The 14,684-nt window shown below is 32.3% G+C and overlaps 1 protein-coding gene and 1 long non-coding RNA gene across 3 annotated transcripts in view; both read left to right on the forward strand.

Annotated features, from left to right (window-relative positions):
* The window catches only part of LOC143074571 (neuroglian-like), a 69,256-nt gene extending 65,851 nt beyond the window's left edge, over window positions 1-3,405 (forward strand). Inside the window, exon 15 of one of the 2 annotated variants that reach the window (XR_012977940.1) lies at window positions 3,263-3,391. Coding sequence is in view for 1 of the 2 variants with exons in the window: in XM_076249963.1 (XP_076106078.1) it covers window positions 3,263-3,303 (41 nt within the window). In the remaining variant the exon portion in view is untranslated. Of the gene's footprint in view, window positions 1-3,262 lie in introns of both variants that reach the window. The other variant, XM_076249963.1, reaches the window with a different exon arrangement.
* Window positions 3,406-10,235: 6,830 nt separating this feature from the next.
* Window positions 10,236-12,415, forward strand: LOC143074572 (uncharacterized). Its single transcript, XR_012977941.1, has 3 exons — window positions 10,236-10,367; window positions 10,755-11,284; window positions 12,229-12,415. It is a non-coding gene; the product is annotated as an uncharacterized LOC143074572 (long non-coding RNA).
* The last annotated feature ends 2,269 nt before the right edge of the window (window positions 12,416-14,684 follow it).

A 14,684-nucleotide genomic window follows, 5' to 3' on the forward strand; every position in this document is an offset into this window, starting at 1 on the left:
AACACATATTTTATCTCTCACAAAAGTTTTATTCATTTATAGTAAGCAATAGACCAACACATATATTATCTCTCACAAAGCTTTTTTTTTCATTTAAAGTAAGCAAAAGACCAACACATACTGTGAATTCATTTTTATTCGTTGGATATCAATTTTCGTGGAGTTCGTGGGTACAGGTAAACCACGAAATTAAATGTTCAACGAATAGTAACTTTTCTATAGGCTGGTATGCAGATTTTTAGCAAAACCACGAAATTAAATATTATCTCTCACAAAACTCTGCATTCAATAATTAGACCCTGCGTCGGTGGTCTCATCATTACATGTTCGCCTAGAGTGCGGGCGGTCTTGGGTTTAAACCAAAGACTTTAAAATTGGTATTTGCTGCTTCCCGCTAAGCACGCGGCATTAAGGAGTAATAGCAAATACTGGTTGGCTCGAAGTCAGAATAATGTGTCCGGGTATGGTGACATGTCTTCCTGTGGACTGTTACCTTGTGAACTAGCACGTTGAAAATCCGGCTTAACATGTCGCCGGTCTAGTCCAACGGAGGGTCAATATTCCTCGTCCTGAATAGGCATATATCATATATTAAGTAGCCGCTGAACGTTAGGCAGCCATCAATCATCATTATCAATAATTACACAAATAAAACTGTAACATTATATCGAAGTAATGTTTAACGAAACAAATAGCAAGAGAAGTAAAAGCTTATACATGTTATATCTCATAGTACTAAATAAAATAAAGGTGCACAATATGTTACTTTAAAACAAAAATGTGTCAATAGTACACGGATGCTCTACTCGCATTATCATTTTCTATGTTCAATGGATCGTGAAATTATGGTCAAAACTCTAATTTGGCATTAAAATTAGAAAGATATTAGCATAGGGAGCATGTGTACTAAGTTTCAAGTTGATTAAACTTCAACTTTATCATAAAATACCTTGAACAAAAAATTTACCTGAAAAACTTTAACATGAGGCGGGACAAACGGACGAATGGGCGGGCAAACGAACGGAGGAAGGACGAACAGACCGAAAAACATAATGCCCATAAATGGGGCATAAAAATAATGACAACTTTAATAATTGCAAAAAAGGTTTAAAGTTACCCTGGACTGATAGTGTTCATAATTTGTGAGAAACCATTCATCCCGAAAGTAATGACTTTTAATGTCAGGAGGACATATAAGAATCATTGATACATCGATTCATGTTGCTCATATTTTATCTGATTTTATGAAAAACAATCCATCCTTATATATACCAAAAACATTGTATAACAATGAAGGTATTAAATGATTCCCCACCCCCAAAAAAGAACTATTGACACTTTAAATTACTAATTCTACACTACTTCTCCTAATATTTTATATTTTAGCTTTTCAGGTGATATGGGTGCAACTTAAATATGGAATCAAACTAATTAAAGTGACGTTACAATGGACCGTTGACGTTCTACACAATCAACAAGATTTGTGTGTAGAAGCCATAAATTTCCCTTTGGCAGCAAGAGGGTTAAAAGATGTTTTTTTATTTTAATAAATATTAATTTTGTTTGTCTAACAGTATTGTCTAATCATATAATGTAGTCAATATGTTAAAAAAAACTTGCTGTGGTCAGTATAATTTCTATGATAAATGTAACTATCTAGATTAATTTGAAAAAACTGCGGTAATGCGCGTTTGTTACAAACGGTAAACGTGTTCCATTTAAAATTAAAAAAAAATGCATTATTTTTTCGATTTTTAGTTATAGTTCACCGAGCCAAGTTGTTTTCAAATTTATATCAAAATCTTTGACATAGCTCATTTACTGTTACTTGTCGACCTTAACAATTTAGTGGTGTAAACATGGTCATATTTTTCATTTCCTTTAAATTAAGTTCACAGTAACCAGTACCTCAATACCAATACAATAGTTTTTTAAGAAAATAACCACAGTATACATAATAACCCAGAAAATTACTCTAATAATAATGTACCTTTTAAACAATCAAAAAACATGTTAAAATGTAATATAAAAAAGTGTGTTTCAGAGGAATATGAAAAAAATACTTTAATTAAACTTTCAAAAATGGATTCCTCATCCAAACTATGTCTTTATGGGAAATTAAAAAATAATTGTCAGTCTGAGGAATATTTAAATTGCAATAATTTTATACATAGGCAGTTACTCTCAAAATTTAGACTAAGTGATCATTCCCTAGGCATTGAATTAGGAAGGTACAGAAACATTCCAAGAGCACAAAAATTATGTAAAAAATGTGAAGTCCTAGATGATGAATTTCATTTCTTTTTGTATTGTGACATTAACTTATCTTTGCGTTCTAATCTTTTTGCTTATCTAAAAGACTATGTACCATTATTTCGACATCTTGATGCATTCAATAAACTTAAACGCATTCTAAACCCCATCCCTGAACTTGTTTGTCATATTGGAGTCTTCATAAAACAGTCTTTAGAACTGAGGGAGTCAGACCCGTGTCAGGCAAGGTTATGATGGTGTTTTTTACATACATTTATAATTGAACTCTAATGTTCTATTATTCTATATATTGTATTGTATTATTTTGTATTTCATTCTATTACATTGTATTTCATTGTATTGCATTGTATAGTATAAAATTATTGTTTGATTGTATTGCTTGACCCTCATGGGTGTAATTTTGCAATAAAGATTATTATTAAAACATAATAAACCATGTAAATTCATACTTCAGATAGAGCTGAATCAGATGATATATATATTTCAAGAGGACATTTTTTTCTCATAAGCTGAGAAAAATCAGACTTAAGTCACTGGTATATAGATTCCTACACTGCAACAAGTGTATTACGATATTTCTCTACTCGAGACCGTTTAATTTTATTATTTAAAGCGCGATTAATAAAATAAATTTAAATTTAACTGTCGAGAGTGGAGAAATATCGTAATACACGAGTTATAGCGTCAGAATCTGTTTCTCTGATGGCTTTTATCATTCTTTTTCAAAGATTTTTAGAGACTTGTGAACTTACATGTAATATACGACGTCATCAGGCAAGGTCGCCATTTTTCATGACGTCACAATAGGACAATTCAGAAGAAAGCAAAACATTTTGACGTCATAATCAAATTTAGACATCATTTGCCGAGAACAGATTTTTCACTAGTGAGGTGAAATATTTTTCTCACACCGGACAGGAAATGTGAAGATAGCACAAAAATTAAATTTATATGAATATGCCTATAACATGAGTATCTGCTTTTTCAGGGAATGCTTTTACTTGTAAAGAAGACAAATACACTGTCTAGAAAGAGAAAGACACTGCATCGACAGCTCAACCTTAAAAAGTATGGTTTATACAATGTAATACTTAATCATATATCAGAAGTTATTGTATAGTTGTAAAAATAAGGAGTGTATATTCAATTATATTCAGACAATTAGTTTATATAGCTATGTTTTGTGTTTTAATTTTGTATTTTCGTGTTAAATTTTTTTTGCAATAAAATTATTGAATCTAGCACTTAGTTAATGATTTTGGATATGGATTAAAATGAATACAACACACGCGACATATAACTGTTGACAAAATAGTAAAGGGAAAAGATGACAAGAGAATGCGAGCCCATGTATTTTCGATCTGTTTTTATATTAATGAATTTAAAGTTTTTTTTTGTCTTTCATCTAAATATCTTTTTTAATTATGTGTAAAATTAATGATCAAAATTAAAGAATTCGTTTTTAATGCGGTTAGATATACATCTTTATCGAATTGCATTCACCTCAAACAGAATTACACTTCGTGATTCAACGAGAAAATTGTCCCCTGCTATGCGTACATTACTCGCAATGTCACTTTTGTGCAATATTTAACATGCAAATAAACTCATCATAGATACCAGGATTTAAATTTTGCGTCAGACGCGCGTTTCGTCTACAAAAGACTCATTGGTGACGCTCAATTCAAAAAAAGTTAAAAGGTCAAATAAAGTACGAAGTTGAAGAGCAATGAGGACCAAAATTCCTAAAATTTTGTTAAATACAGAAAAGGTAATCTATTCCTGATGTAGAAAAGCCTTAGTATTTCAAAATTCTAAATTTTGTAAACAGTTAATTTGTAGATATTGCCATATCAATGATAATTCATGTCAGCACAGAACAGAAGTGCTGACTACTGGGCTGGTGATACCCTCGGGGAATTAAAACTCCACCAGCCGTGGCATCGACCTAGGGGTTGTAAATAAACTCATCATAGATACCGGGATTTAATACAAACTAATGATATTTTCAGTTTTGCTGTTACCAAAGCAATGGAGATTTTTTTGGAGATTCCAAACTCAAAAGTCTTATTTATACTTGCAAGTTAACATTTATATTAAGTTTCATTACGTTTGGAGCATTTAAAAAAAATGCCATCTTGAAAATTCCGAAGTCAAATAGCAACTGTGCCATTAACATTTTTAAATATTTTTGGTTCTTCCACACATTTCACATAACATTTCAACAAAGTGTCATAATATTTTGTACACTTTCATATTTTTCGCATATGTACGGTTTCCATGGTACCGGTGGCCATTTAAATAGTTTTAAAGTCTAACTGAACATGTGCAAGTGGTGCTTCTTATTGTGCTGATGTGTCATCAAAATTGGTCTTAAAACCTCCAAGGAATACCCCGGACTTTTTAAGTGGAAGAATAGTAATAGGGAAAAACGGGGGGAAAGCAATAGATCACCCTACATTTGTTTGGGATGACATAATAACTAGATTTGCCATTGCGAGCAATAGTGAATGTCCCCCCGGTCCGCCAATTGTCACTATAACGGCAACCACTTCAAAACTTGTAGACAGTTTATGCACATAGATACATCACAACACATATTTCTGTAAATTTTGAAGACGTTTCGAGAATATTTCATTTATTCACTGTTTCGATTGTAACATCATTTTGGGAAAAAAAAAAACAAAAGTCAAATCCCAAATCTGCACATGTTATTAAACATTTCCGCAAATTTCAATCAATCATGAAGACTTTTGGATTTTTTTAATTCTTTCTGTTTCTATGTCAACGGCAGCCATCTTGAAAATTTCAATCCTGTAAGTTAAATGCACATCTGCACATGGTGGTTTACATTATTGTATAGTTCCATTAAAAGTGGTCCAAGCAATTCTGAGAAAACAGCTGGACCCAAAAGATGAAGAATAATTAGAAAAAAAAGAAACGTAAAATAACTATATGTCACCCAAACTCCGTTCGGGGTGACATAATAAGAAGAAAAGAAAGTAGAATAACAAAGCATCACCCGAACTACGTTGACGGTGTCAAACTATGACACTTTACATACTTACTCGCATGATAACATTATACATTACAACACGTTTTTCAATTGTTGAATATAGTTACATCATCAATACACGTGGCATTCTTTAATCATCCGATCATATCAACTTTCACGTGAACTTGTTTTGATCAAGATTAAGTTCAACGATTATGCCAATTAAAATTAATTTATAGATTTTCATCCCCGCCCGCCACTCTGAAAACATCCGGCCCAATTTTTTTTATTTTTACAAATTTACGATTTCGAGATTTTGTTCATTACCGTTTCCGGTAACCGTCAATATTTCGTTTCAATTTTAACTTCCTGTTTCAAATTTCGGTTTTCATATTTCTTCGAGTAATTCAAAATGATTCTGCAGCTCTATGATGACAAAATCATCTACCGAGAATAGAGATTGATTATGAGAAGGGCATGACATAATAGGCTTTCAAGTAATACTCTGTGTCCATGCAAGAACGCAAATCACGGTATGACACAAAATGTTGTGATTAGAAAACCGTTGATTTATTCATTAATTAAATGAATTTGTGTCAGGAATGAGTTTTCATTTTCTTCTGTACTCAATTCTTGTGTTGCGTACAAATGCATATTTGCTTCATTTTATGGAGACAAAAAACATGGCTTAGAACAGGTTGGGAACAAACCCTCTGAACGGTGGTTATACCTTGATATGGGGTTTATCCCTCTATAGAAGGGTAAATTTGTCCTTGAACTCGTGGGTATTTGTTTTCATGTGTAAAATAAAGCATAAAAATCATGGATCCGCATGTTACCCGTGCATTGGCGGAAAACCTGAGAACTTACCCTCTATATAAACGTACTTTTTGAACTATTTCAATACCCAGATAGACGCCAAAGTGGATGTACAAGTACCGGAAGTAAGTATCTTTGTAATTTTCGCCATTAATTAGTATCAAATTGTTAAAAATAATGCAAATATGAGAAAAAAACTCATCGCCATCAAACGTACTTCTTCTTGGTATGAATATCCACCATTTTAATAAACATCGATGTGCACATGATCAATGAACTGACCAATCAATGTTGATCTTGCAAAATAGATCACCTGCTTCATTTTTTATATGGAAAGCCATTATTGTCCAAATTCATCGGTACCGTTGTGGTATAAATTATTTTACGAATTAAAAGTACGCGAATACTAGTGAAAGATTAGCAAGGGTCATATGGTTAATCAATTTCCCAAAAAGGGGGGTTCCCAAACCATCTTAAAAAAAAAAATTAAGAAATCATTGTTATATCGAATGAGTATAAAATAAACGTGTAACTTTGTTGTTGGTAAATATAGTTTATACAAATCACATGAAATATTAAAGCCGACACTTTTTCAGTGATATAAGAGTCCTATAGAATATGACATGCCTTCTTCCGTATAGCCACTATTTATTGTCTTAGCTAAAACTATTATGTTATATTAGTGTCATGTCTTAAATACAATCCTATAATTTCGAATTTTAAATCAATGACATATCTTATCTTCCCTACATTAAACAAATAAATTATCAATATTTTTTACACAATTTTAAGATGGCTTCAAGAAGAAAATGCAGTTGTAAAAATCATGTCCTGTATTGTGCTGATAACACCATCCAACGCGTAATCACTATAGAAGGGAAAACGATAAGAAGAGGTATAATCGATGAATTCATATAGAGAGGGGACCTGATACCATATTCCAAATATTTGTGTAATATCTGCCATGAATACGGAAAAGCCAACTTTGAAATACAAGAGCCACCTACCAAAAAAAACAAAAACAGACCAGGTGACCAGCCTCACACAGTGTGTGGATACTGTTATTTCTGCTCTTGACAGCGGTATTTTGGAAGAGGGGGGACATGGTTAAACTTCAAAGGGCACTTGGAAGATCACAAAATAAGTTGGTATTCGACGATTCATCCACAATCAGTCAACAATACAAGAATGATGACTTCTTGAAAACTTTAAACCTAAAAGGTATTACATTTATAATGTACTATGAAAGAATTATGATATATAATATTGGTCGAATGCTTTTAAAAAAATTATAAACGGTGACTTAAAGTTGTTAATGTCTGTCATTTGGTCTCTTTTGGAGAGTCGTCTCAATGGCAATCATACCACATCTTCTTTACATATTCAAAGTGTCAAGGGAGGATATTAAGATATTTATCGATTAGCAATGAGACCACTCACAATCCAAACAAGATTGAATTATGCAATTAAGGACAATCGTGTGGCATTTTACGAGGAGTCTTGGTCCGTACCGCAAAGCAACCTCTGTTCGGTAAAACAATTCAAACGCCAAAAAAAAAAACAATAAGTGCAGTTCGAATAGACAAATTTATCTGATAAACTACTAATAATATTATTTATATTAAGTATGACGTAAATAAAAAACACGTAGTAACTGTAGAAAAAAATGTCAAACTGTTTAAACAAATGGTAATTTACAACTGATTTTTTTTTATAGATTGGCTGTCAAACAGAAACTAAAAGTATAATCCATTTTTTGGAAGGAATAGCAGGAAATAATATTGCTACAATCAGCTTAGTCCAATGTGTTGAGCACATCTACCACCTCCGAAATGAGAAATTTATTTCCCCACTGGCATTTTCAAAGAATCTTTTGATAGTTTATAAGACAGGCAGCAAAGGCTCAGTGTTGGTCAATTCTGCAGGATCGCCATCTTATACTTCACTGCAGAATTGGATCAAAAGCTACAGCAAACAATCTCTTGCTTGCTCTGAGGATAAAGATGTTGTAACTTTTTTCGACAATAATCAGGTTTGTAAATTTCAACAGTTTACAATAGATATTCAGCAGTTTATTATTTTGCAATATCTACATATCGTATACTGAAAAAATGTGTTAAAAGAAGGTTATGTATTCAATTGTATAACATCTGACACAATTTCATGATTTATTTTTGTGTTTTTTCTTCCTTGTTTTTTGGAGGGGGAGCTGATTTCTTTTTCAATGTTTTCAAAATCATTTTTAAATATTTATTGTCAAATTATTAAAACAAGTAAATACGAGATAGATACAATTAATGAACGTCAGCAATTTCAGTCGTCCAAAATTAATCCCACTTTATCTATTGTCTTGCAGCGTAAATGGAGGGTTCAGAGATATTTCAAATCACAAACTAGTGTTATAACTATGCTTGCTCATGTCTTTCCTGACCAGTCATCCAAGCTACAAGAAAGAATCGATTTGTCCCCAAGCAATGGTTCAAGATAGACCGTCAATCAAAAGAAACTGCCAAACAAAAATAATGAACGATTTTGACAAACAAGATGATATTTTTAGAGAATTCAGGTACATGCTATACATATAAAAATGAGTTTCATAAAGTATTAGTATAATATCATGCATTATAAATATGTTGTTCGTGGAACGCTATGGATTGATTGATTGATTGTTGGTTGCTTAACGTCCAGTGGCAAATATTTAATGCATATTCAGGAACGCTATGGAATAAATTAAATAAAATAGTTTCACCCAATAACTTAATTCAAATAGCGTAATCGTTTTTCAGGAATCAATTTATTGTCAGACAGATGGAAATTGTGTGGAAGCAACATGAACATGGAACCGATCAACTAACAGACTTACTGGATAAAGATGATTATCAAGCTGCTACTTTGGAAATTAAGAAAGAAGAAAGGTGAATATTTACGTGTATTTTATAATTATTTAAAAAAAAAATATGCATAATATACATACATGTAGTCCTTTATACTTCGATTATTTTATTGTACTATTTGCATATTTTTTTGATTTCAAAATTGTATTCAATTTGGTCACTTAGGGACATTCAAGAATTGCAAGCAAACTTTTATGGTTCCTTTTCTTAGGAGTAAGAATACCTGTTCAACTTAATTATTTAGTAATGTGCCGGAATATTTTGAAATAGTGGCTGCTGCACATCATGCAAAAACCTTTTATCAATACATATTTACATTTAGGTACAACTTTGTCAGTTTTAACCTCCCAGACGAAAAATTCAATGTAACAGTTGGAGACCCATGCTTTGAGAACCCGTGCTCGTATGAATCTGTGGAAAAGGTAATGATTTTAAGGTTTTTTTTTAAATAAAATGACTTCGTTTTTCTTACAATTGACTTTTCTTACATAGTTTTTGCTCTTCCTAATTTAGTTTTGTTCATACCGTTTCTATGTCAATATATTTATACCGCAGTGGCGGATCTAAAAAGAAATATAAGTTGGTGCCCACTGACTGCATAAGCGGGGTCCGCTACGGTCATGCTTCAGTTATTCCCAATATAATTAACCAATTGATTCTCAGAAAAAGGGGGGATGTAAAAATCATTTAAATCCGCCTGCCCTCTGTACCTGTTTGGATTTAAGTATCCTTTTTTAGTTGAATGTTCCAAAATAGATGGTTATTTATATAATGTATGCAGGTATATATAGTCTGAATATTTTTGTGTGTTTTTAATAATTTGTTATATAACATATGAATATTTTAATTCAAATAGGTGTTTGGTCATATCAGAGACCTGACAGGTTTGACAGACAACAGCAAGGTCAGGCAGTGGACAATGCTAGGGTGTGATGGATTGCCATACACCTTAGGCAGCAGAACTATAGAAAACGTGTCGGTGTGCCAAGACTGTACAATGGAGTTTGATGATGAAGGTGACTTCAAAGACCACATAAAGCAGAAAGACCATTGTAAAGAATTGAGTGCAAACGATTGCAGAAAATAAAACAATATTGTTATGATACCTGGTAAATATATATAAAGGGTTCAATTAAATTCAATATATATATATATATATATATGTGTTGATACTGCACGTAACACTAATTGTCAAACTTTATCTATAAAATACCTTTTTACCTATTTTCCAAACTCCTAGTATTGTTGTTTTAGGTCTGGGACATTATGAGATAAATATGGTGAAAGTGCTAATGAAATTGCTATGGGACATTGCTATGTTTGATCTTGCAAAGATGCTAGGTTTTCACAGCCCAAGGCCTTGCAGAGCTTTCAGAATGCTGGAGGTAATAACATTAATGTATAATTAGATTTGTTGTAATTGAAAATCATCCATTTATAATTCAGAATAATAGTAATTAAAATTATATTTTACAATAATAGTCCAAATTACACAGAAGCCCCACTCCACTGTATAAAAAGTTTCAAGTTGATAAAACCTCAATTAAACCAAAACTGCATGATCAAAACTTACAAACACCTTAACCCGAAGCTCAGACGGAAGAACGAACAGACGGGCCAACTGGTGGACAACCCTAATGTCATAAGTCCCCTAAGTGTGGCCTTAAAAATGAAATGTATACAAGTTAATGTCCAAATTTCGATTTCTAATGACTACATACAAATAGCGTAGTTTCATTTGATCTATTATTTTGTTTTATATATTTCTTTAGACCATCACAAAAGCTGGCAGAGTCTAATGATTTTTATGCATTCCAAAGCACAAGAACTGCTTGTCCCTTACTGCCGTCAAAAAGCGATGACAAATTCAAGACCTAGCTTAACCGGATACTTCTCCTATTTGAATGGTGCCACTTCTAGAAACTATAAGTTTATGTCAGAAGTAGTTTTCACTTACTGCCTGGCACTCCATGTATTTAGAGCTGGAATCAGGCGTAACAACTCTACTGCCATTCAAGCAGGAAAAGTAAAGTTTTCGCCATTATTCTTCGGTTTCAATATGCCTTTTTATATGGAGACATTTATCAGAGATTCATTTGTCAGAGTGCAATGTCCGCCAGAAGTCTTGGCGTTCATTGAAGCAAATGAATCTTACAGTACTAGTGGTCATGATTCCAAAGGAGAAGGTGGTGATTTTGTACTAGAGAACATTAACCGCAAAAGCAAGATGTGGATGCCATCTGGCCTACCTGATAAGAAAAAATGGCTTGAAGTTTGTCGCAATATAGATAGACTAGATGAGGTGAGCTATAAATAATTTATTTCATCAACATCCATGCACTTCCAATGTGTTTTGGACACTGGAATTTTATTTTGCTCAACGAAGATTTGGTTTTGGAGCCTATGCCCCGACACATCGCATGCACCCAGAAATTGCAGTTTTTAAAGGAGCAGCCAACCCAGAGCCTCCTTTGATCGCTTTGGTCCTCCCCACAAACTCGGCAGCTGCTGGATCAACAGTCAGCTGCTCCTTTAAAAAACTTTCCTGGGTTTGTGTGGCCATTTCTGCACTCATCCTGGCCGGTTGGTGTCTTGGGGACAATAGGGTAGATGATGTTTTGGTGCTAGTACCTGGCTGCTGAGTGGTATCTATTTCAATACTCTGAAAAAGGAAATAAAAACATTCGAAAATTAAAAGTTATAAAATTACATAAATGTGGAAAATGATTGAATGAGATATATATTGAACACAGATATTAATACAAATACCGAACGATGAACTTATTAGTAAATACAGAAACAAACATTTTTTGAACTAAAAAAATACATCATAACTTCGTAAAATAATTCTATCATGCAGCACCTCTGTTGGTGTATTTATATTACATGTTGCAGACAATAATATAGTGATTAGAACAAATACCTCATTCACCTTCACTGATGGTGCTTCTGGTTGCTCTATTCATGTGTGCTCTTAAAGCGAAATGAGGATCCATTGGTCCTGGTTACAGAGAGTGCAACAGTGGCAGAAGTTGCCACTTCTAGTTCTAAAGCCTATTAAAAAAAACTTATATTACAAACAAATTTCAAATCTTTTTGCATTTTTAATAGGTTAAGCTCTGACGATGGATAAATTTTAACTAAGGTATGTTTGCATTTTTTTCTTAAATTGAACAATAGGTTTTTATATTGATTGGCACTCATACCACATCTTCCTATACTTATTTATTTTCATACTAATTTCAGCTACAAGATCACATGTACAACATACTGCACTTACAACCTGCTGACGATGATTACGTATTTTCCTATGATCTATCTGAAGAAATTTTTAACTTTAGAAAAATAATTCGTAATTCGTCATACTTTGACCAAAAAGAGCTAACAACACTCCAAGGCAAACCATTAGATCGAGAGCTAATTAATTTCACAAACAAAAGTAGAGATCATAGGAATGACTTTCTATCACAAGTGGTGGAGAATAACCTAGCAACAAAAAAAAATTATGAGCCGGTATTCATCACCCCAGCTGACCGGAATGAATATTTTGATATATCACGAAGAACAAAAACAGATATAGTGAAAGCTGTGGAGTTAGAACTTGAAGGGCTTGATGACGAGAAATTAACAAAAAGGTGGATGAAAATTAAGGGAAAGAACAAAATAGACCTATTAACTTTTCTCAAAGAGATAGAAGATATAAAAACCGCAGATAATAGTGTTTAATTACCATTAATACATATATACATGTGTAACATATCAATATTTTGTATTACAATGTTAAATCATAATACTTATTAAGCATTACTATTTGTGATAACCCTGCAATAATTAAACATTAACCAATTTGTGATTCCGAAAGAGATATAATTAACTCTAAATTTGACCGAATATATTAAGTACTACAATTCCAAATTCCTTTGGCATTTTAATAGGTTAAGCTTTGACAATTGATAAATTCTAGTTGAGGTATGGTTGCATTTTCTTTTTCTTGAATTGAACAATAGCTTTTTCTATTGATTAAGCATGCTAAATAAATGAAAAACATATAATTAACTACATTCTAATATTTTATATTTGTTATTATTTCATACCTTTTGGAACAATGTGTCTTTTCTTCCTGAAAAGCACTTGCTGATATCTTTAGACGCCACCATCGTTCTTAGTCCCCTTTTCTTACTGTTGGTGGGTTTTGGTGGCACCTTGATGGTATGCAAACTCTTTTTGCCACCTTTGCTGACTTTTTCCTGTTAAATAAAATTTATGCCAACTCTGAGTATCAATGATTGCAGTATTTGTTGATATTATCTAACAATGTTAAGACACATATTTCTAATTTCTTTCAGTTTTGATAAGTTTTATTTTAAATTTTCATTACTATTATACTATAAATGAAGAAGACATGCATTCGTTTTGGGAAACTAACAAAGTGAATGTAAGAATTATAAATTGTATTTGTTTGATATGTAAAAGTAGCAATTATTAAAAATATGGATATTAAATTACACAAATTAAACTTGTGATTCATTATTTATTTAAATATTTATTTTCGTTTCATTCTTCGTGGTTTTGAGATTTCATGATGAGACCACCTCAATAAAAGTTACCCAATAAGATACTGGCAATTAATTAAAACAAACCGTAAAAAAAGAAATCAGCTGAATGTATACGCAGACACTCAGTTTATCAAAATGCAAAATCAAAACCAAAAGTAGTGAAGTATATCTAATATACTTAGTTAGTTTGAAGATATGAGTAATCTCCGTTGTGGCTATTTTTTTTTTTTAATGTATCTTGCAGCATTTATGATACAGATATCATTTATTCAAAGGAGAAAACTGATATTCAATGTTCCCACGACTATGTGCAATGATTATTTGGTGTATACATCTATAGTTTCATTATTGAAATTATGATATTTGATTCAACAACAAATTAAACCATAAAAATTGATGTAAAGATTCACTGGATAAAACTTTATTCATAAAGTTCATGATTCAAGTGAGTGTATTCTTGTGAAATTGACGGTCCATACTTTTGCTTGCGCCTTTGTTTTAAAAGGTGAATTTTGATTGGTTATATTGATCTCGTGATCTCCAGATTGTTCAAAATGGTAGAAGACAACGAAACAAAAGTGGCTGTGCAAAATTTTCCCGAAAAAATGTTGAAAAATACACATTTGTGAAGAAATTGAAGCTTATAAAACAGCTTCCAGTTGAAGTGAGTGTATTATTCTTAACGTTCAATGACTATATGGTTAATATTATGGAATATTATTTACAGAATTAGAAAGATAAAGTTCACATTTACATACCACATGAGTTGACATGGTGCGGATCTGTGTTACTTTCAAGTACCAAGCTTCCAAATGAAAAAAATCCTCGATTCGCGGTCTTTTTTTATACCCGTGCAGGTGGATAAACCCCATATAGAGGTATAATCACCGTTCAGAGGGTTTGTTCCCAACCTGTAGAAAGGCAAATATATTTGGTGAAGGTAGTCCTACTGAAAAGACATTTCTCTTTGTTTTGGATGTTTTCTAAAAATAGGGTTTTAAAGCAGCAATTACATGTAGAACAGTGGTTGCCAATCAGAGATTTTTATTTAAGATTTGAACAATTCTGTACGATTCCTTATACATGCCGTGCATTGACTTATAATCATGATAATGGTTTACTTTTATAAATTGTTATTTTGATGGA

The sequence above is a fragment of the Mytilus galloprovincialis genome, chromosome 5, assembly GCF_965363235.1.
Source record: "Mytilus galloprovincialis chromosome 5, xbMytGall1.hap1.1, whole genome shotgun sequence".
In the NCBI taxonomy this organism is placed as follows: domain Eukaryota; kingdom Metazoa; phylum Mollusca; class Bivalvia; order Mytilida; family Mytilidae; genus Mytilus; species Mytilus galloprovincialis.